Source organism: Lampris incognitus, chromosome 1 (genome assembly GCF_029633865.1).
Source record: "Lampris incognitus isolate fLamInc1 chromosome 1, fLamInc1.hap2, whole genome shotgun sequence".
NCBI lineage: Eukaryota > Metazoa > Chordata > Actinopteri > Lampriformes > Lampridae > Lampris > Lampris incognitus.
Window position 1 is genome coordinate 99331125 of NC_079211.1, and position 20917 is coordinate 99352041.

The 20917-nt window shown below is 42.0% G+C and overlaps 1 protein-coding gene across 1 annotated transcript in view; it reads right to left on the reverse strand.

Moving 5' to 3' along the window:
- The window catches only part of LOC130125546 (dmX-like protein 1), a 99789-nt gene that overhangs the window by 57457 nt on the left and 21415 nt on the right, over nucleotides 1–20917 (reverse strand). The window contains exons 14-20 of the mRNA XM_056295134.1: nucleotides 14834–14923; nucleotides 13932–14028; nucleotides 13521–13640; nucleotides 9816–10040; nucleotides 5955–7213; nucleotides 5427–5685; nucleotides 4061–4194 (exon numbers count right to left, since the gene is read on the reverse strand). Coding sequence (XP_056151109.1) covers nucleotides 4061–4194; nucleotides 5427–5685; nucleotides 5955–7213; nucleotides 9816–10040; nucleotides 13521–13640; nucleotides 13932–14028; nucleotides 14834–14923 — 2184 coding nt within the window. The remainder of the gene's footprint in view (nucleotides 1–4060; nucleotides 4195–5426; nucleotides 5686–5954; nucleotides 7214–9815; nucleotides 10041–13520; nucleotides 13641–13931; nucleotides 14029–14833; nucleotides 14924–20917) is intronic.

A 20917-nucleotide genomic window follows, 5' to 3' on the forward strand; every position in this document is an offset into this window, starting at 1 on the left:
GACCGCACGGCCACTTGGGATTTATCCCTGGTTCTGTCGGCGTTGTGTTCTGCGCCATTCGAGCCTTTGGAATCGGCTGACGTTAAGTGGCCGTCAGCCAAGGTGACGCTCCTGCTGGCCCTGGTGTCTTTGGGTAGGGTCAGCAAACTGTGCGCACTCTCCACGGAGGGCATCGAATTTGCCGCGGACAGTTCAAAGGTGATAGTCTACCCGAATCCGTCGTTTCGTCCGAAACATGTCACCGCGCGTTACCAGCGGGTGCCATTGGTGTTGTCGGCCTTTTATCCCTCGCCCTCTTCGGAGGAGGAGAGGAGGCTCCATCTCCTCTGCCCGGTTCGTGCGCTACGGGTTTACCTGGAGCGCACTGGTCCTTTCAGAAAGACTAAACAGGTCCTTGTCTGCTACGGGGCGACGGGCAGGAAAGGAGAGGCGCTGTCTAGCCAGAGGCTTTCTCATTGGATTTGCTCCGGGATCTCCCAAGCCTATGTGGGGGCTGGTAGAGAAGTACCCAGGTTTAAAGCGCACTCCACGAGGGGCACAGCCTCTCCGGTGGCTCTCTATGCTGGTGTGGCGATGGAGTCTATTATGTCAACGGCAATGTGGTCTTCGCCACATTCGTTCATTAATCATTACTTAACTGACCAGTCTGTTATGACAGTGACCGGTGCTGTGCTTGGCACAGCGAGGCGCACTGATGGGTAATGCGCTCCGGCCATACGCAAGTGTCTCCCGTCGGGAGCGCGGACGTTTGTACATAGTTCATTCAAAAGAAAATGAAAAAAAAAAAGAAGAATATTATATATGGAAAGTTGGAACGGTTACGTTCCCTTTTCTCTTTTTTCCCGCCCCCTTATGCGAGCCTCCCCTCTACGATATACTAGCCGGCCAAAGGGGGGATTTGAGTACTGGGTGTGAGGTGTTATTCCCCTTATTGTCCTCAGCGCGGGTGGCAGGCGAGGGGCATTAGTCCGCCGCTACTCCGTAGTTGGGGCAATATGTAAATATAGCACTACGGAGTAGCGATAATAGAACTCCTGGTTCTGTAGAGAACCTAGGTTCTATGAGCTACGGAGTAGTGCTATATTTTCCTGCTCGCCTGCTGAGGTCCCTTGAAGGAGGCTTTGGTGGGTCAAACTGACGAGTGATGTGGTGACGCATGTCAAGTGCAGTTGTGGGCGGGGCTTAGGGGATGCTGTCGCATGAGCGGTGAATTTCAGAGCCTAGCGTTGCCAGAGGCGAGGTCAGAGGGCAATATGCAAATATAGCACTACTCCGTAGCTCATAGAACCTAGGTTCTCTACAGAACCAGGAGACCTATCAGCCTACATTCTTTTGTGCACAGTTATGACTGTATGATGAAGAACCTCTCGTGATTGCGGTGATTAAAAACCTTTTAAAAAATTGTGCTCTTGCTATCGCTGCTCCCTCCCCTCATTCACTCTCTAGCTTGCTTGACCAATGCTGCTTTCCATCGCTGCCTGCTGAATCAACTGTGCACATGCGCGACTCACATCTACGGTTGAGTCAGATCGGGCAGCGATAGGGTCAAAACCAAAACATTATGTTTTCAAGTATGATTCTTGAAAGTAAATGAGAAGTCGATCTGTATTTTGCAAGCCAGCCATCCACTGCTGATCTCAGCACAGGAGAACTGGAGGAACACTGGATGAAACAATTCAACTTATTCTCCTCATCACCATGCAGAAGTGCCACAGTTTCTAATGTCAAAACTGCTATAAAAACACAATTTCAAGGGTAGGATTAATCACTGTCACAGCTGGAAATCATCTCAGTGGCTACAATAAAACATTTCCCATGGCTCAGCTGCTTTCTTATCATTGTTTTATGAATGAAAGTCAATCAGCAGAGCAGATATTCCCTTTGATCCATTTCATATCATGACAACTGCGACAGTTAAACACATTTGAAGTCTTTTCTTACTGTTGTTTCATTGCTTTAGAATGAGTCAATCAGCAGAGCAGCCATTCGCCTTCATTCATTTTATATCATGAAAACCATGACAGTTAAACACAGCTGACATCTTTTAATAAAGGCTTTGAAATAACGATAGCCTGATCCCTGTCATTTCATATTATACTTGGTCTTTCATATGACACAGACTGACAGGCAAAACGTGTTTATGAAGTAGATTTTTTAGGTGATTTTGTAGCCTAAGCGCTGCATATTAAAAACTTTTTTTTTTCATATTTCCCGTTAAATCGACTTGGGCACTGGGCAAAAGTCTTATATTGGCAGGAAAAACACTGACTTTTCGTCCGTGTGTGCGTGTATGGAGAAGGGGAGATACTTACACCTGGTGGAGATCTGCAGTCTAATGAGCGCACTACTCTAGCTGATATATGTGCTAACGTGTTTAGTCTCAAATAAAACAGATAAACTGTTAAACTATATAGCACAACTTTCAACTTTTTATGGGAGTTGGACCTGATGAGTTTGTGACTTATCAATCTTATTTTTTTGCCAGACCAAATCAATGCAAGTTAACTTTATTTAAATCGCAAAAAAACTTGTTTATCAAAAGTGCATCACAAGGTAAGCACAAACAACACAAGGGCAATAAAAGAATCAGGAAGATGAAATAAAAATATATCAATGTGCTATATATATATATACACTACCGTTCAAAAGTTTGGGATCACCCAAACAATTTCGTGTTTTCCATGAAAAGTCACACTTATTCACCACCATATGTTGTGAAATGAATAGAAAATAGAGTCAAGACATTGACAAGGTTAGAAATAATGATTTTTATTTGAAATAAGATTTTTTTTACATCAAACTTTGCTTTCGTTAAAGAATCCTCCATTTGCAGCAATTACAGCATTGCAGACCTTTGGCATTCTAGCTGTTAATTTGTTGAGGTAATCTGGAGAAATTGCACCCCACGCTTCCAGAAGCAGCTCCCACAAGTTGGATTGGTTGGATGGGCACTTCTTTGAGCAGATTGAGTTTCTGGAGCATCACATTTGTGGGGTCAATTAAACGCTCAAAATGGCCAGAAAAAGAGAACTTTCATCTGAAACTCGACAGTCTATTCTTGTTCTTAGAAATGAAGGCTATTCCATGCGAGAAATTGCTAAGAAATTGAAGATTTCCTACACCGGTGTGTACTACTCCCTTCAGAGGACAGCACAAACAGGCTCTAACAGGTACTATTTAATGAAGATGCCAGTTGGGGACCTGTGAGGCGTCTGTTTCTCAAACTAGAGACTCTAATGTACTTATCTTCTTGCTCAGTTGTGCAACGCGGCCTCCCACTTCTTTTTCTACTCTGGTTAGAGCCTGTTTGTGCTGTCCTCTGAAGGGAGTAGTACACAACGGTGTAGGAAATCTTCAATTTCTTAGCAATTTCTCACATGGAATAGCCTTCATTTCTAAGAACAAGAATAGACTGTCGAGTTTCAGATGAAAGTTCTCTTTTTCTGGCCATTTTGAGCGTTTAATTGACCCCACAAATGTGATGCTCCAGAAACTCAATCTGCTCAAAGAAGTGCCCATCCAACCAATCCAACTTGTGGGAGCTGCTTCTGGAAGCGTGGGGTGCAATTTCTCCAGATTACCTCAACAAATTAACAGCTAGAATGCCAAAGGTCTGCAATGCTGTAATTGCTGCAAATGGAGGATTCTTTGACGAAAGCAAAGTTTGATGTAAAAAAAATCTTATTTCAAATACAAATCATTATTTCTAACCTTGTCAATGTCTTGACTCTATTTTCTATTCATTTCACAACATATGGTGGTGAATAAGTGTGACTTTTCATGGAAAACACAAAATTGTTTGGGTGATCCCAAACTTTTGAACGGTAGTGTATATGCAATAAAAAATATTTTAAGCGTAAACCTATATTAAGCTGGTGGTGGGATTTATAAATTCTCATTGATAAGCTTATATGTCACAGTCCGGAATGTGTAATGATGCTGTTCAGAACTACACACAGATCTTCAAGTAATGCCATGAGTGTTCCCAAGGCTCACAATTTCAGTCAGCTCTAATATTTATGCATTTTCTTTGACCATGGCTCTACCAATAGAAACTGACCTTATTCCCTGCTTCCTCGTTTTCACTGTCAAGGGGGTCCAGGTCTACTATGCTGGGTGTGTGGAACAGCTCGTCGTAAGCGTCAGTCTGACTGGAACCATGCCCACTATCTCCACTCACATTGCTCACTTTTTCTGCAGGGACACATGTGACAGAATTGAATGACAAAAGACATTTCTTTCAGGAGACTTGATGACACACCCCCACAGACCTCCCTCCCTCCATGTGCTGATAAGAAAAAAAGATTAAATTGGTCTAGAAGACCAGAAATCAATACTAGTAGTAGTAGTAGTAGACTAAAGGACCAGAAATAATTTCATGGTATGTCCATATCCCCTGTCCTCACTCACACTGACTGAATGGAGGGTTACTCCATTTCAATTCAAGAAAAAAAAATTGGGAAAAAAGCTTCTTTTTTTTAAACTGTCCCAGGAATCTTTTTTTTGGGGGGGGGGGATTTCCCCCCTTTCCTCCCCCCAGTTGTACCTGTCCAATAACCCCACTCTTCCGAGCCATCCTGGTCCCTGCTCCACCCTCTCTGCTAATCCGGGGAGGGCTGCAGACTAACATGTCTCCTCCGATACATGTGGAGTTGCCAGCCGCTTCTTTTCACCTGACAGTGAGGAGTTTCGCCAGGGGGACATAGCATGTGGGGGGGGATCAGGCTATTCCCCCCAGTTCCCCCTCCCCCCCAAACAGGCACCCTGACCAACCAGAGGAGGCGCTAGTGCAGCGACCAGGACACATAACCACATCCGGCTTCCCATGCGCAGACATGGCCAATTGTGTCTATAGGGATGCCCGACCATGCCGGAGGTAACACGGGCATTAGAACCGGCGATCCCCGTATTGGTAGGCAACGGAATAGACTGCTACGCTACCCGTACGCCCCAGGAATTCATCTTTGAGTAACCCCCTATCCAATATGGGTTTGTTAGTCAGCCTTTAACACACACAGTTCTGTTTAGTATACCATAGAGGGCAATAAAAGAAAAATCATCTTGTTTTTCGCCACTGCAACCTCTGAAAACAGCTATTAGGGTTTCCTGTAGATTTTGTTATGCGATAGAGGGCGTAATTTAGGTTCTGAGACTCCTTATTGCTCCTGGGCCCATTCCAGGAGTGGCTCTTGTTGCTGTTACAGTTTAAGAAAGGCTCTTATCTGGATATGTATTATCACCTTATATGGATGGTTATGTTGATATAAGGATAACTACATTTCATTTTTCGTGGTGTGTTAAGCAATAACTCCAGAAGATAGATTTCAATGTATTTGCATTTTATCAGCTGTGAGAGAACGTTTTCAGCTGTGGGGGGCCACTGTAGCTAAATGTAAACAAAACATTGCCACATATGCTATTTTTACCAGATTTAGGTGAGGTATCTTCATCAGCTGCTAATAGGGCATACAGAGGCAGGGGAGGGATGGAACTGATTTCTGTGTAGCCTGGTGAGGAGCCCTCTCCTTTGCTGAACATTTTATTGTCCCTGGCTGTGCTGCCTCCAGCGCTGATAGTCCAAGAGCGCACACGCTTATCTGGGTGGGTGGTAATGTCTTTCAGAGCCACTATCTCACCAGCGATACATTTCACCAAGTGTGAGAGGATAGCCTTGGCCCGATGAACCTGAAGAGATAAAAATATGACATTGAAATATTAAACAGTGATGTCAACTTGCATCACTTCTGTAAAACAAAAACCAACTTCTCCTGGTTACTGATGTTTACTCAAAACGCTTCCTAGTTTTAGAAAAGTATTTATCTACCACAGCAAAGTATAGAAATTAGACTCAACTATATTCTTTCATAGTTAACTGAATTAATTAACAAAAAACATGTTATTAAAACAAACTAACTAAAAAAAAATGTAAAAAAAATTAAGCTCTTTCACTTCACCTTTCCCAAATCCATGAGCTCCCTTAGTTGTACCGGGTGGTACTGGGGCAAGGTCGGGAATAATTGGTGAGCTGCTTCGAACAGCCCGGAATCCTCCATCTCTATCGGCAAGTCATAAACTGTTCTTTTCCCACTAAGCTTCTGGGCAAGACTTGTCATTGACCTTGTAAGGGACTTTTTGGGAGGGGCGAGCGTTGACATGGTAGCGCCAATGCCAAGCACCTCCTCCTGGCTCTGCCTCACTGCAGAGAGGATAGAGGACACACTGCTGCTGATGTTTGTGTCATGAGTGAGGGCAGCATTGGGTTTGGGCAGTGCCGGGGGCTGCCACTGGGAGTAGACATGCATCTCACAGTCCATTCCGACTACCAAGATACCATCACGTACCCAGGAGAGAGAGACAGGGATAGGTAAGGAGCCCTCCACAGAAGAGACCAAGTCAACTGATCGTAGCAGAACTAGACGAGACAAGCTCTGATCCTTGGTCGCATCAGATGACAGGCCTAATTCTGGAGGCTTACCAGAGAGAAGGCCGTACATGTAAAGTTTTGTCCCAATACCGATAGTTAGAATATGTGACCCATCCTCTTGGGAGACCCAGTCCAAATGAACCAGGTTCTTACCGGTAGAACCAAGACAGTTCTCGTTAGGTATAGATAAGTCCAAGTTAGTACCAGGTATATTGGGACTCCTGGTTGTGCTACTGTTAATGTCATAGTTAGCTGTGGGACCTTTGTTGTCTAAAGCTAAAGTCTGCTCCAGAATCCACTGTGAACCTCCTGTGGACTCGCACTGGAAGATACTAATGTGGACCAAAGGTTCTTTACTGCATGCTGGGTTAGGGTTTGGGTTGTGGCGTGTGTCAGTGGCAGCAGGTGTCTGGTATGTGTTGGGGATAAGAGTCACAAAAGGAGTAGAAGACAGGGTAGGGGGAGAGGACAAAGTTGGGTGACAGTTCATCTGTGGAGTAGAATTAAGAGGTGTATTTGACATCTGTCTGTAGGCCACTGCAATCCGGCTATTGTGGCAGCAGCTGACTTCTATTGGACGACCTGGCACACATACTGCACTGCTGTTAGCCAGACCCTCCTCCACTAGGAGACGCCACTCCTCCCATTGGTAGACCAGCTTGTCTGTAGCACAGGGTACTGGACCTGTAACACTGCACTTCCAGAAGCGCACGTTGCCGTCAGAACAGGAAGTAGCTAGGAGATAAGGTGCCAGGCCAGCTGGCTGTAAAGACGACGCACTCAGGTGACCTGGAAGGAGAGTTTATGATGAACCATTAGGGTGCTGTAGGTTTCCTTCTAAGTTTACAATATTGGTCACTATTTAACAGAATATATGCAACCTGACTGTAAACCAAGTTAAAAAACTGGGCTGGGTAATTATTTTTTTTTATCTCTCAGTCATTAGTGGATATTTCTCTTAGCTCTAACAGAGATAATATAGTTATTTCAGACCATAGTGCAATTTTACCTATGTCTCTAAGTTTTCACAGACTCCCAAGGGTCTGATGGTACTTAAAGTTATCTTTACTAAAAGATGACTGGTCAACATGATTAGGAATAACATGTCCCCTTTTGAGGATACTAACAAAAGGCAAATGATACTCTACTGGTGGGAAACCCTAAAAGCATATTTGAGAGGTAGAATTATATTTCATACCTAAATTAAGAAAAAGACAGCCAATGAGAAACATTTTCAACTAGAGAGTGAATTTAAGGCACTTGAAACTTCTTACGCCCAAAATGAAGACAGATCCACTTTAAACAGGATAACTGGAACCAAATATGAGTTACATAAAATAGAACACAAAAAGCAGAGTATGCCTTATTTTTGATTAATCAAATAAATGTATTGGTGCTCTTACTGATTAAACAAACAAAATATTTTGAACCATATAGCAAGTATTTGACTGCCAAATTAGGTGTCTAGAGCATTCTGTAACTCTTTATATATGTCACAGGGGAAGCTGGACAAAGAAAAATCTGACAACTTTTTTGGTAGCTTGAATCTTCCAAAACTCTCTGAAGATATGGACTAATTAGAGACACCAACTGATGAAATCTATATGTGGATGATATGCCGCTTCTCTTGACTCAACCAACTACAACTATACCCGCCACTTCATTTGTTGAAGATATTACATCACTGTCAGGTTATCATATTAACTGGGAGAATCTGAGTCTTTTCCTTTATCTGGCTTTTGCCCAGCCACTCTCTTCAATCCATGGAAATCCAGATGGTCCCATAAAGGTATGAAATACCTTGCTATCCTTATAACCCCAAGCATAGATATATGGTTCAAGATAACATAAAACATCATAAAATGAAAAATGAATTTGCCACATGGTCCAAAATTCATCTCACCCCATGGGGTAAAATTATATATGTATATATTTTAATGTAGGTGGCACCTGTAATATATTGTATTTTAGCTCATCTTTCCCTGAATATGTCAGATTCTTACTTTAAAGACATTCACAGACTCATAATTGATTTTAACTGGGGTAAATCAAAGCATTGCTTAGGTGTAAAGAAACTACAGGCTTCCACAAAGAAAAGTATTCTTGGTCTTCCGAATTTCAGGCGGTAACACGCCATTGTTACAAATACTGTGGGGCAAGCTACACAAAGTAGGGTGTTGGGTCTTTTTACAAATCTCCACAGGCCCTTCTGTAGTACAATAAACAAGTTTTAACTGCAGGCAACACTATTTAAAAAAGAAAAAAATACATGAGGTAGGGACCGGTTATAAAATATATTTATTTGACAATCGTACCAAGCAGCTGCTAAGCTTTGCCCAAATTTCAGATAAGAACTTTGCTGCAGGACTGATTTTGGAGCTACTATATCTGGATGCAAAGTGTTTAGTCCAAATGGCTAGGAAGCCCCTTTGCCCACCCCACTGAATGATTTTGGTATCTCCTCCTTTGAAAAGAGGTGGATTAAGAACACTAGAGCCAATGCACCAAAGGAAAGCCAAACAAAGTGTGAGGTAAAAATTCTCAATTAATCAGTTGATAGCCCATTTATTGCTTGATTAACTGCAACATTTTGCGGATGGTCACAGTGTAGCCTGTGACCAACTGATTTTTAATATAGTGGGTTTTTTCCCTCCTTTGCATCTATGCCTTCATCTTTTTATTAAGTGTTCACATCTTTATGTTCTGTTTGCTTGTTTTAAAATTCTCAATAAAAATGTTTATTATAAAAAAGCACTGTGCTTAAGATAATTAGAGCAACTATCTTAATTGTGAGTAATCATAATCCTAACCCATAATGTGAGTAAACATATACCTAATCCACAGTCGAAAAAAATCACAATACACACCTGAAACTATTGGTAGAGTGGGATACATCTACTGGTAATGAAGACTCCAGAGATCTTACATGGAACATAGTCTCTCACTGAAAAGTTGTCTAGCATTCTTTAAAGGTGCATAAATCTCCTCAGATAACGTGACGTCAGCACCACAATCTAAAGCACAATGCACAAATGCCTCAACGGTTGCTAATGCTTATCAAATGCCTGCACCTGTGTGGATTTAATAGACTGAAATATCCCCATTGAGGGCCAAACAGAGGAGTCTGTTGTGCTAGTTATACTGCGAGCTTGCCTGGTCCTGCATGAGAAGATTTGTGCACAATTACAAAAGTCATCTGAGGAGACTTCAGATATGGGGCATTTGACAAAATAAGCTGGCATGCTCAGGAACTTTTCAGCTGTGGAGGGGAATGTCTGTGAGGTGTGTGTCCTGCATTCCATTGTCAAATTCAGTTCCTTGAGTTTGTGTGGTGAAAATGTAGTTTGTATACAGTGTATGCACGTGTGTGCGTTTTCATTTTAGCCCCCACCTGCTGAGGGCGTAACCCTGATGATCTCCACTCCTGCTGGTAGAGCCATCTCCTGGCTGTACAGCCTGTGTGTGGTGAGGGTGAGGCGACAGGCGCTCTTCAGGTTGGAGGTACAGGTTCTACTCTTTTGAGGTGATGGGGAGCTGAATGTCTCGAAGTTAAACTGAGAATAGTTCATGGGAGAGACTGTGGAAGCCTCCTTCTCTGCCAGGGCAGTGGGCTCTTCTATTACATCACAAACATGAAGAGAAAGGTTTCAAGAAGAGCTAGGGCAAATTTTAACCTGGCCACTTATTTGGTTGTATATACTTACCTTGCACAAAAGTCACTGGTAAACATATACAAGTTTGAAAGAGCTCTTCAATTAAAACATGAACTATATGTGCAGTAGGCCATAAAATGAGCTGCTGAGGTCTGGGAATTACAACATATGGCAGGCACAACTTCTGAGCAGTCATTTCATTGGTGCACCAGAGTGCCAGAAATGAACTTTTGAATATGTTGTGATGAAATAAATGCATTGGTGCAGTGCATAAGTCTCATGTGCCACTATGGAACATTATTTCACTGAACATTCCTGGCAAGCGTATCAAACACTGTGTGTGTGCAAAAATGTCATAGGTAACCATGAAACAAAAAGTAGACTACATTGCCATTCTATGTTGAGGCCTTTTTGAAAAAGAAAAAAAAAACCCAAAAAAACCCAAACAAAAAAACTGTTAAGACAGGGTTCCTTCATGCACAATAAACATTTCAAAATTGCACTCCTCAGTCATCATACACTGCAGATTTATTGCTCAGAGTTATGCAACACTGAGCAAAGTTAGCTATTTCTAATACTTTTGATGCAGTGTTTCCCATACATTGATTTATTTGTGGTGGCCTGCCACAATATCAAAATTGACTGTCACATATTTATTTTCTATTTTATCATTTATGGTCATGCAGCATCTCTGTTCTCTCCTGGGGCGGGGCTGCATGCTCAGTGTATGCTCCTGACAGTGTTGCCAGCTCAAACTGGGTTACGTTTGAAGTGTTAGCGCGGGCTGAATATTTTGTCTGCTGGTTGGGTAGACCTATTTTGCATGCAAATGACATGAATAATATCTATAAATAAAAATCCATATTTTTAAATGAAATAATTTATTTATACCCAAATCCTACCAAACTGACTCCAGATCAGCATGTACACATATGGACATGAGACACGCCCACATACACACATATGCCTAATGCTCTCAGCCTTTGCTCAGACTGCAGGCAAACTGGATTTGTTTCTCAAATCAGATCTTTAAGACAGACTGTCCGCACTGTTATTTACAAGTGATCAGATTGGATTTGGTGTCCGGCATCACCAACCTATCTGCTTGGGTTGCTGTGGTAATGATGTATGCGTGAGCAACTACATACGCTGGTGACACAGTTTACTAATGCGGAAGTATGAGAAATGGAGATCCATCGTCTCACCCCTCAAACAATCGCACTGTCAAGTCATGGTACAGAATTCCTTCGTCGCAACAGACAAACTCAGCGACAGGGGAGGCTGGCATACATTGCAATGTTCTGTACTTCAGTCATGACGGGCTTAACTGTGCGGCGAGAGATGCACAGTGCAAGAGACAGTTTGAAATCCAATCTGAGTGTCCAGAGTGTCCAGACTGAAACACATCTGTAGAAATCCGACTGGGGACATCCGAGTAGCATAGTGGTCTATTCCGTTGCCTACCAACATGGGGATCCCCGTGTTGTCTTCGGCTTGGCCGGGCGTCCCTACAGACACAATTGGCCATGTCTGCGGGTGGGTAGCCAGATGTGGCTATGTGTCTTGATCGCTGCACTAGCGCCTCTTCTGGTGGCTCGGGGCACCTGTTCGGGGGAGGAGGAGGAACTGGGGGTATAGTGTGATCCTTCCATGCGCTACGTGCCCCTGGCGAAACTCCTCAATATCAGGTGAAAAGAAGCGGCTGGTGACTCCAGATGTACTGGAGGAGGCATGTGGTAGTCTACAGCCCTCCCTGGATCAGAAGAGGGGGTGGAGCAGTGACCAGGAAGGCTCATAAAAGTGGGGTAATTGGCCGGATACAATTGGGGAGAAAAGGGGAAAAAAATCAGATTGGAATCACATTTCAAACCACCTCCAAACGTGGTTTAGATCTGATTTGCAAAAATCGCATTTCATGTGGGGGTTTTTTTTTCGCTACCCAGACTTCATAAAATCAATCTGGATACAATCTGCATATGCCAAAAACGGATTTGAGTTGGCAGCCTGAACAAGGCCTCAGTCTGTTGGTCCTCATCTGACCGCCACTCGAGCCCAACTCTGGTAGTTACTATCTACCAGAGTTAATTACAGTAAATGCATAAGAAGTAAAAATAGCACATTCATGTTGTCCAAGCAGGGAGGAAGAGGGAAAAGGGAAGAGAAAGCGAAAAAAAAAAAAAAAAAACGCAACAGGTTAGTTTGTGCATCAGTGGATTGGTGTACATATTCACAGAGCGATATTTTATTTATGATAATATAATGTATCCAATTACACAAGGCCATTTTAGGACCTCGGAGAAAGAACTGTTTAGGGAAATAGCGTGATCCTCCCACGCGCTACATCTCAATGGCAAAACTCCTCACTGTCAGGTGAAAAGAAGCAGCTGGCGACTCCACATGTGGAGGCATGTGGTAGTCTGCAGCCCTCCCCGGATTGGCAGAGGGAGTCGAGCAGTGACTGGGACGGTTCGGACAAGTGGGGTAATTGTTCGGACACCCCCCCCCCAAAAAAGATAAAATACCCGTCCCTAGAGCTGGTTAGTGGCTTCACCCGGACTTTGGCAGGATGAGCAAATCACAGTTTAAATCCCTTCACTATAAGCCTTGTTTAAACAGTGCTATTTTGTGATTATTGTTTTTTTTTTTTTTTTTTTTTTAATTGGGCATGGTGCGATCACTCACAAAAATGTGAAAGATTACTTCATTTTCCCTAATATTAAAGTGCAACTTAAATCATTCATGTAAATTTTAATAGATATCAGCGACCAGGACGGCTCGGAAAATAGGGTAATTGGTCAAGTACAATTGGGGAGAAAGGGGGGGGGGGGTCAAAAAAAAATATTGAATGCATAAATGTTAAAGTTTGTTCATTTCTGACAGTGTCCAATTGTCAGCTGCCACCACAAATAGAATCTAATTCTGTGGGAAACTCTGTGATGTATATTGCTTTGGAGGGCCAAGGAGGGAAAACCTGAAATATTAGGCCTTAAGGCAAAATGAATTGCAGAGGTACTATTCAACTTTTCCCCTCTGGTTGGGGAATATGAATGAATGAATGAATGCCTTTATTTGTCAACGAAATTAAGTGCAACTCCCCAGTGGTACGGAAAAAAAATTATAGATATATATATATATCAATATTGATATTCCGCTCCTCATTAGTTGAGCACTTATAACACCATTGACGGTTTCGGAAAAAAACGCTATATTATATACACACACACACACACACACACACACACACACACACACACACACACACACACACAAATGCTCAATACAATGGATGAAAGCACAAGAACTGAAGCAATCCACTGTGGTGGTGAATCAGTAGAACTTTACAAAATGTCCCTACTTTGCATACCCATGTAGGAACTGTTAAAATTTTGGCTCCAGTGCTCTTGTTAAGAGGGTTTTTTTTTTTAGGGGTGAAAAGTACTCACCCATGGTGATGGGACATGCAGCCAGATGCAGGTGCCACATGTGGAGGAGAGAACAACCTCTCTGGGTGAACTCTACAACCACCAGGAAGAACCGTGCTGAGAAACCTGGCTGGCTAGATGCTACGGGGAAATGAAAATAAAATATCAGCTCCCCTAACAATATCACCATCTCCTTCACCTTCAATCTAAACATGCTAGCAATCAACTGGCAAGGGAAAGAAAAGATGAGGGTTCAATGCACCACTTAATAATCACTTGAAAAGAGCAAAAGGAACACAGCTAAATATTGTGAGGCACAGCGATGCCTTGTTAAGTCAGTGTGCATTGCAGAGTGCCCAGTATGCCTATTCTCAATCCTTAATGAAAATAAAATGGCATTAAAGAATGCCCACAGTTGTGTTGTGTCTGTACCAGCATGATCAGTCGTTTCCTGCGTGCTCTTAGTCCTCTCGCTGCCCAGGATCAAGTCCTCCTCAAAAACATGCAGGAGCTGGGTCTCTTTCCCCTGCTGTACAAGAAAAGGCCTACAATTGTCAGATAAGATCAGATAAACGCAGAACCACATGCAGTAGCTATGTCTGTATCTTGCACTGTGAAGAAGATAGGATATACTAAGCACCACCTATAACGGTGTGAGAGCTCTCACAACTGGGTTATTTTTGTCTTGTTTGTTCCGCTCTATCCTTGATCTGACATGCAACACACACACACACACACACACACACACACACACACACACACACACACACACACACACACCTACATCCAAATAATTATGCATACAACTAGGTAAGTTTTATATGTGGCCCAGAAATGGGGTGTATTCACATGTGAACATGCACTGGCTAAACTCACATCCACAGTTACTACCATACACTCACTTGACAAAAAATACAAACATAAACACAGGGAGGCACACAGAACTATTCTTCAAAGCCAGGGAAAGGTCTGGAGGGACCTGGGGAGGCTTGGCCGTGGACCTGGCTCACTTCATGGTTGACCTTTTACAGACACAGCAAGTCTACAGTGGTAGTATTTCATGCTATTAAGGATTTAGAATACACTTCTGGTCTTTAAAAGCTTTTTTACATTCTTAATCTTTTAATTTAAGCAGGAAAAAAAAAAACAATTTAAGCAGGAAAATCTCATTGATTTTCTCAGTCATCTGAAACCCCTACAGTGCAGGCAAAGCAAATTGCAGCTACTGTCTGAGACCAAATGAAATAGCGTCTGAGAAAAGTTACTTATTCAGATGGGACATTATGCTTCCACTCTGCTTGTACGTATCTCTCTTTGTACCTGTGTATACTTACAAAGTCAGTGATGGCATCCAGTTCAATGATACACCCAGGCTTTGCTGTGGATTGCTGACTAATGATGTTGAACACTTCACCCACATATTTCTAAATTGAAATAAACAAAACAAAAACAAAATAACACAGAAATCAAAAATGCAACCAACTAACCTCATCTGAGGGTGATTTTAAGAGTATTTTAGAGTTGACAATGAATTCTGTAGATCATTGTTAGTATATCAAGTAAAGTTAAAGCTGCTGTAGGTAACTTTGGAGCGATGAGCAATTCTGATACAACCCCCACCCCCCCAAAACCCCCCCGTCTCTCCTGCAACCCCTCCCGTAACTGGCAAAATTAATATCGTAATTGATCCATGCATGTAAAAAATACATTTTCACAGTAAATATCTTAGTTATACCAACACTGTTGCGGTGAAGCACTGTTTGACTTATAGGTGAAGTATTTATAAAGCTCGACATTTCCAAATGACCAGTGGCACCTTGTGTGATGACCTGACCAAGATCCGTATTAATGCCGTGATGACAGTAAAATGTATTGCAGTTCTTAATTTATACATGTCATTATTTTTTTCCAGCTTTGCTTAGTTACACCAACAGTGTTGTTTAAGCAGATTTACTTAGAGGTGGAGTATTTATAAAGATCGCTATTTCCAAAGTACCAGACTGGTCTGCATGTGCATATAATGTGACTGACTGAGTTACAGCCACAGGAGCAGATGATACATACAGTGCCAGGAGCAGCCAAAAGACTAGATTTTTTCCACAGTACATTTACTTGGATACCCATCGGTATATAATGGGAATTTCACCAAATATGACTAAACGATGTTAAAAGAGAGTTATCTTTGACAGGGTAAAACAACAATTGAGACCCCTGAAGCCAAGCTTCATCTGACAACTGACTGAAATCTATGTGAATTTGAATCCCCAGCAGACGCTGAGAAGTTTGTTCAGGACATACAATGAACAGAAGACTCACAGAGGAGCTAGACTGGAATTATTGAGAATATCACTATTCTCTAGCGCCATACAAGAAGTGAATTTGTTTGGACTGTTGACTATTAGGTGAATCTACAACAAATTCAAAGGGTAACATTTTCACCTCTTTATTGTTTTCCTACTTTCAACTTATAGCGAGTTATTATGGTGTTAGCTTATCATATGATGGCCGATATTTTCATTTAGATTAACGGAGGTGTGCATTTTGGCAATCATCCTAATCTTTGTGAGAAGTGGAGTGCACAGGCTCTATATATGGCTTGTGTCCCTAGAGTAGACCTATACTGCAAGATAGACTCAATTATTTCATAAATGATTGTCCATGAAAATATCGAACTTTTGCCAGGAGACACAAATTCCTTTTTTTTTTTTGTTATTTATTTTAGTGTAGTACTACACTGATAGCTTGGTTTGGTTTAACAGCTCCCTTGCTTGCATTGGATTAGTTTGTGGATTTAATTATACCTCAAAGGAAGGAGGAGGGTGGGAGGGTAAGAGAGGCTGTCCTGTTTGGGATGACAGCTAAGGGGGATTTGTTGTCTATTCCGTTGCCTACCAACATGGGGATCGCCTGTTCGAATCCCCATGTTACCTCCGGCTTGGTCAGGCATCCCTACAGACACAATTGGCCATGTCTGCGGGTGGGAAGCTGGATGTGGGTATGTGTCCTGGTCACTGCACTAGTGCCTCCTCTGGTCGATCAGGGTACCTGTTCGGGGGGCAGGGGTAGGAACTGGGGGAAATAGCATGATCCTCCTGCACGCTACGTCCCCTTGGCAAAACTCCTCACTGTCAGGTAAAAAGAAGCAGGTGGAGACTCCACATGTATCGGAGGAGACACGTGGTAGTCTATAGCCCTCCCTGGATCGGCATTCTTAACATGAAAGGCAGTAAATCAGCAGGACTCAATGGACTCTCAATAGACATTTCTAAACTATTTAAAGAAAAACTAATAGCCCCATTGTTAGATATGTATGCAGAATCCTTTAAAGAAGGTCACTTCCCCTTTGACATAAAGATCATTGCGAAAACCTTGGCTATGAAACTTGAGAGGGTCCTGCCACCCATGAGACATGCAGATCAAAATGGCTTGGTTAAAAATCATCAGGGGTTCTACAATGTGAGGAGGGTACTCAATATATGTGAAGGGTCCCGTGACTGCCATCTTGTCACTTGATGCGGAGAAGGCGTTCAACAGACTCGAATGGCCCCATCTACTAGAGGTGCTTAAGCGTTTTGGGTTTGGTGACTACTTTGATAGATGGGTTGAAATTCTGTTTGTTGATTCTTCTACATAAGTATCTAAAAATAATTTGATTTCACAACGATTTAACTCTTTTGCGGCTCGAGACAAGGCTCACCAATTTCACCTGTACTTTTTGTAACAGCCATGGAACCATTGGCAATAGCAATAAGATCACACCCTGCAATTTGTGTTATTAGCACAAGGGACCTAGAGCATCGTATCACATTGTTTGCAGATGATACCATTGTGTTTCTATCAGATCTTGGGAAATCAATACCATCCTACTTAAAGTTGATCAGTTAATTTGGCAGCTTCTCAGGTTTTAAGGTAAATAAAGATAAATCATCTATCATGTTCCTAAATGTACAAGAGTGAAGAAAACCAACGATACCCCACCCATTTGTAAATTCCCAAGCAGGTTTTAACTATCTGGGTATTAAAATAACACCAGAGTTAAGCACCCTTAGTTCGACTAATTATGAGCCCATGTTAGCTAGTGTCGGAAGATGTCACAAGATGGACAACATTGCCTCTTGTCTATACTGGGAAGAATAAATATAATTTAGATGAATAGATTACCTAATTCTTATATATTTTCCAATTGATTCCATTGGCTCCTCCGCCATCATTTTTCCCAAAAGTCAGAAAGAGCTTTCAAATTTTATTTGGCATAACAGGAACTGTAGATTTAGACTCTCTCTTTTGTACTTGCCTTATGATAGGGGGAGGGTTACAACTACCAAATTTACAGTGGTACTACTGGGCTGCCCAGTTGAGGGATACAATATATTTTAGTTTTCCAGAGAGGTTGCTCTGCCCTGGTTAAAAGTTGAATTGTTGTTCTCAAGGGGTTTTGGCAATGGATAGCATTTTATACTCTGTTCCCTTTAAGAAATTAAGAAAAAACAGTTAATCCTTTTGTGAAAAATACTATTGTCTGGCATAAAGTACACAAATATCTGGGTGACTCCCCAGTACTGTCTTGTTTTTCACCAATTTGGGGCAATGAACACTTCAGCTTGGCTAAAAATGACATGGGATTTAAAACATGGTTAAGTAAGGGCATAGTTAAACTACTGGATCTTTATGAGGACAACAATCTAATGTCATTTTATGAGCTGAAAGCGAAGTATGACGTGCCACAGAAACACTTCTTCAAGTATTTAAAACTTGGAAGTTTTATTCTGGCACACCTAAAAAATTCTGTGCAACAACCCCCAATGTCCACACTGGGGACATTTTCCACCTAAAATTGTTTCAGCAAAAGGCGAGTTACTCAATTATATAATGGTGGAAAATCAAACTATCAATATGTGACTGAAATTAATACAATATAACTGGATAATGAGAATGTACAGCACCCCTCTGAAGTTAAATAAAATTGATCCTAATGTTCCTGACCAATGTCAAAAGTGCAATAATCATCAAGGTACTTTATATTACTGCTTGTAAGAATATGAGGAGATTCAAAAATTCTGGAGCTCGGTGGTACGCTATATCTCTCAAATTACCTCTTCTCCAATGACTCAAAGTCCTAAACAGTGTACTAAGCATTATCCAGACAACTGTTCTCTTTCTAACAGAAAGAAATATGGCTGACTTATGTCTACTACAAGCCAGGTACTCAATTGGCCTGTGTTGGAAGTAAGCAAGTAGTGAAGTTTATTTAGTATAGCACCTTTCACAGAACAAGGTCACAAAGTGCTTCACAAGAGTAAAATTGTTAAAAACAAGACCATAAAAACAGCAAAAAAGAAAAACAATAAAACAAGCAACACAAGACCTTAAAAACACACAAAATTACAAACACTAGACAGCACGAGGCAAGACAAAGAATAGTTTGAATAAATGAGTCTTCAGCTACTTTTAAAAGGTATCAACAGAGACCGCAGATCGTATGTCTAAAGGTAGAGCATTCCACAGTGTCAGAACAATAACTTCAAAGGCACAATCACCTTTCGTTTTGAAACAAGAGCAAGAGACTGAGTAAGCCCTGGTCAGAAGACCTAACCTACTAGTGATATAGGGATGGAGCAGGTCACAGATGTACACAGGTGCCTGACCATGCAGGGCTTGATATGTGAAAACAAGAACCTTAAACTGAATCCTAAATTTGATAGGAAGCCAATGTAAAGAAGATAAAATTGGTGTGATGTGAGTCATCCAGCGGGACCTGTTCAAAAGCCTTATAGCAGCGTTCTGAACCATTTGTAGATGGTCCAGGGACCAATGTCGAGGCAGGTGAAAAGGGAATTGCAGTAGTCTAACCGGGATGATATAAAAGCATGAATAATTATTTCTAGCTCAGGTTGTGACACAACAGACCTTTATGGCAATGTTTTTTGAGTGGAAAAAACATGTAGAGGTCAACAATTTAATATGTTAATCGAAGTTGTTAGCCATCCAATCCTTAATGGTAATCAGACAACCCCCCCCCCCATTTTCTCCCCAATTGTAAGCCATCCCGGTGACTGCTCCACCCCCTCTGTTGATCCGGGGGGGGGGGGCTGCAGACTACCACATGCCTCCTCCGATACATGTGGAGTCGCCAGCTGCTCCTTTTCACCAGACAATGAGGAGTTTCGCCAGGGGGGCATAGCATGTGGGAGGATCACGCTATTCACCCCAGTTCGCCCTCACCCCTGAACTGAACAGGTGCCCCAAGCGACCAGAGGAGGCGCCAGTGCAGCGACCAGGACGCATACCCACATCCGGCTTCCCACCCTCAGACAGCAAACTGTGTCTGCAGGGATGCCCAACCAAGCCGGAGGTATGGGGATTCGAACAGGCAATCCCCATGTTGGCAGTCAATGGAATAGACCGCTATGCCACCCAGACGCCCCATAATCAGACAATTGTTCAAAACAGTCTCATCAGGCTTAGAAGAGACATACAGCCGAATATCATCAGCATAACAGTAATATGAGATACCTTTAAATTTACTATTAATGCTACCTAATAAGGAAGCATTTACAAAGCAAATAATCCAGAACCCAAGACAGAACCCTGAGACGCACCACAGGAAAGAGTAACCGTTTCAGACATGGAGGGAACAAGCGGCACAGAAAAACTCCTATCTGAGAGATAGGAGGAGAACCAGTCCAGGGCGCTCCCAGAGGCACCCACCCATTGCCCAAGTCTTTCAGTCAGGATACTGTGATCGACAATATCAAAAGCTGCGGTAAGATCTAGTGGCACCAAAACAGTGCATTCACCCACATCAGAAGACACTGGTATGTCATTGGAGACTCTGAGAAGAGCCGTTTCAGTGGAATGCTTCTGATGGAAGCCATATCTAAAATGTTGTGTGCAGTCAAGACAAAAGAATGTTAGTTACTGCCATCTTGTCCATTGTTAGAAAAACTTAACATCAAGTTTTGTGCTAGAGAAACTCACTTAAAAAGAAAGCTTCTGAGTTTTACATCTGGGAGATGTTCTTGGAATTAGTTAAAAATGATATTGAAGAGGCATTGGAAGTGTGATGTTACGGTGTAAATAACTAATCTATTGTGAGGAAAGAGTGCTGTACGCTGTTTTATGTTTGTGATTGTATTCTCACTTCATTTTCTATTCACTCTATTTACTTAATTTTCTTTATTTTCTTTCTTTATTTTCAAGTGATATTTTTATTATTTTATATACTGCCATATGTTCACTTTGGGGAAAAAGTTCATTTATGTACACTACCGTTCAAAAGTTTGGGGTCACATTGAAATGTCCATATTTTTGAAGGAAAAGCACTGTACTTTTCAATGAAGATAACTTTAAACTAGTCTTAACTTTAAAGACATACACTCTATACATTGCTAATGTGGTAAATGACTATTCTAGCTGCA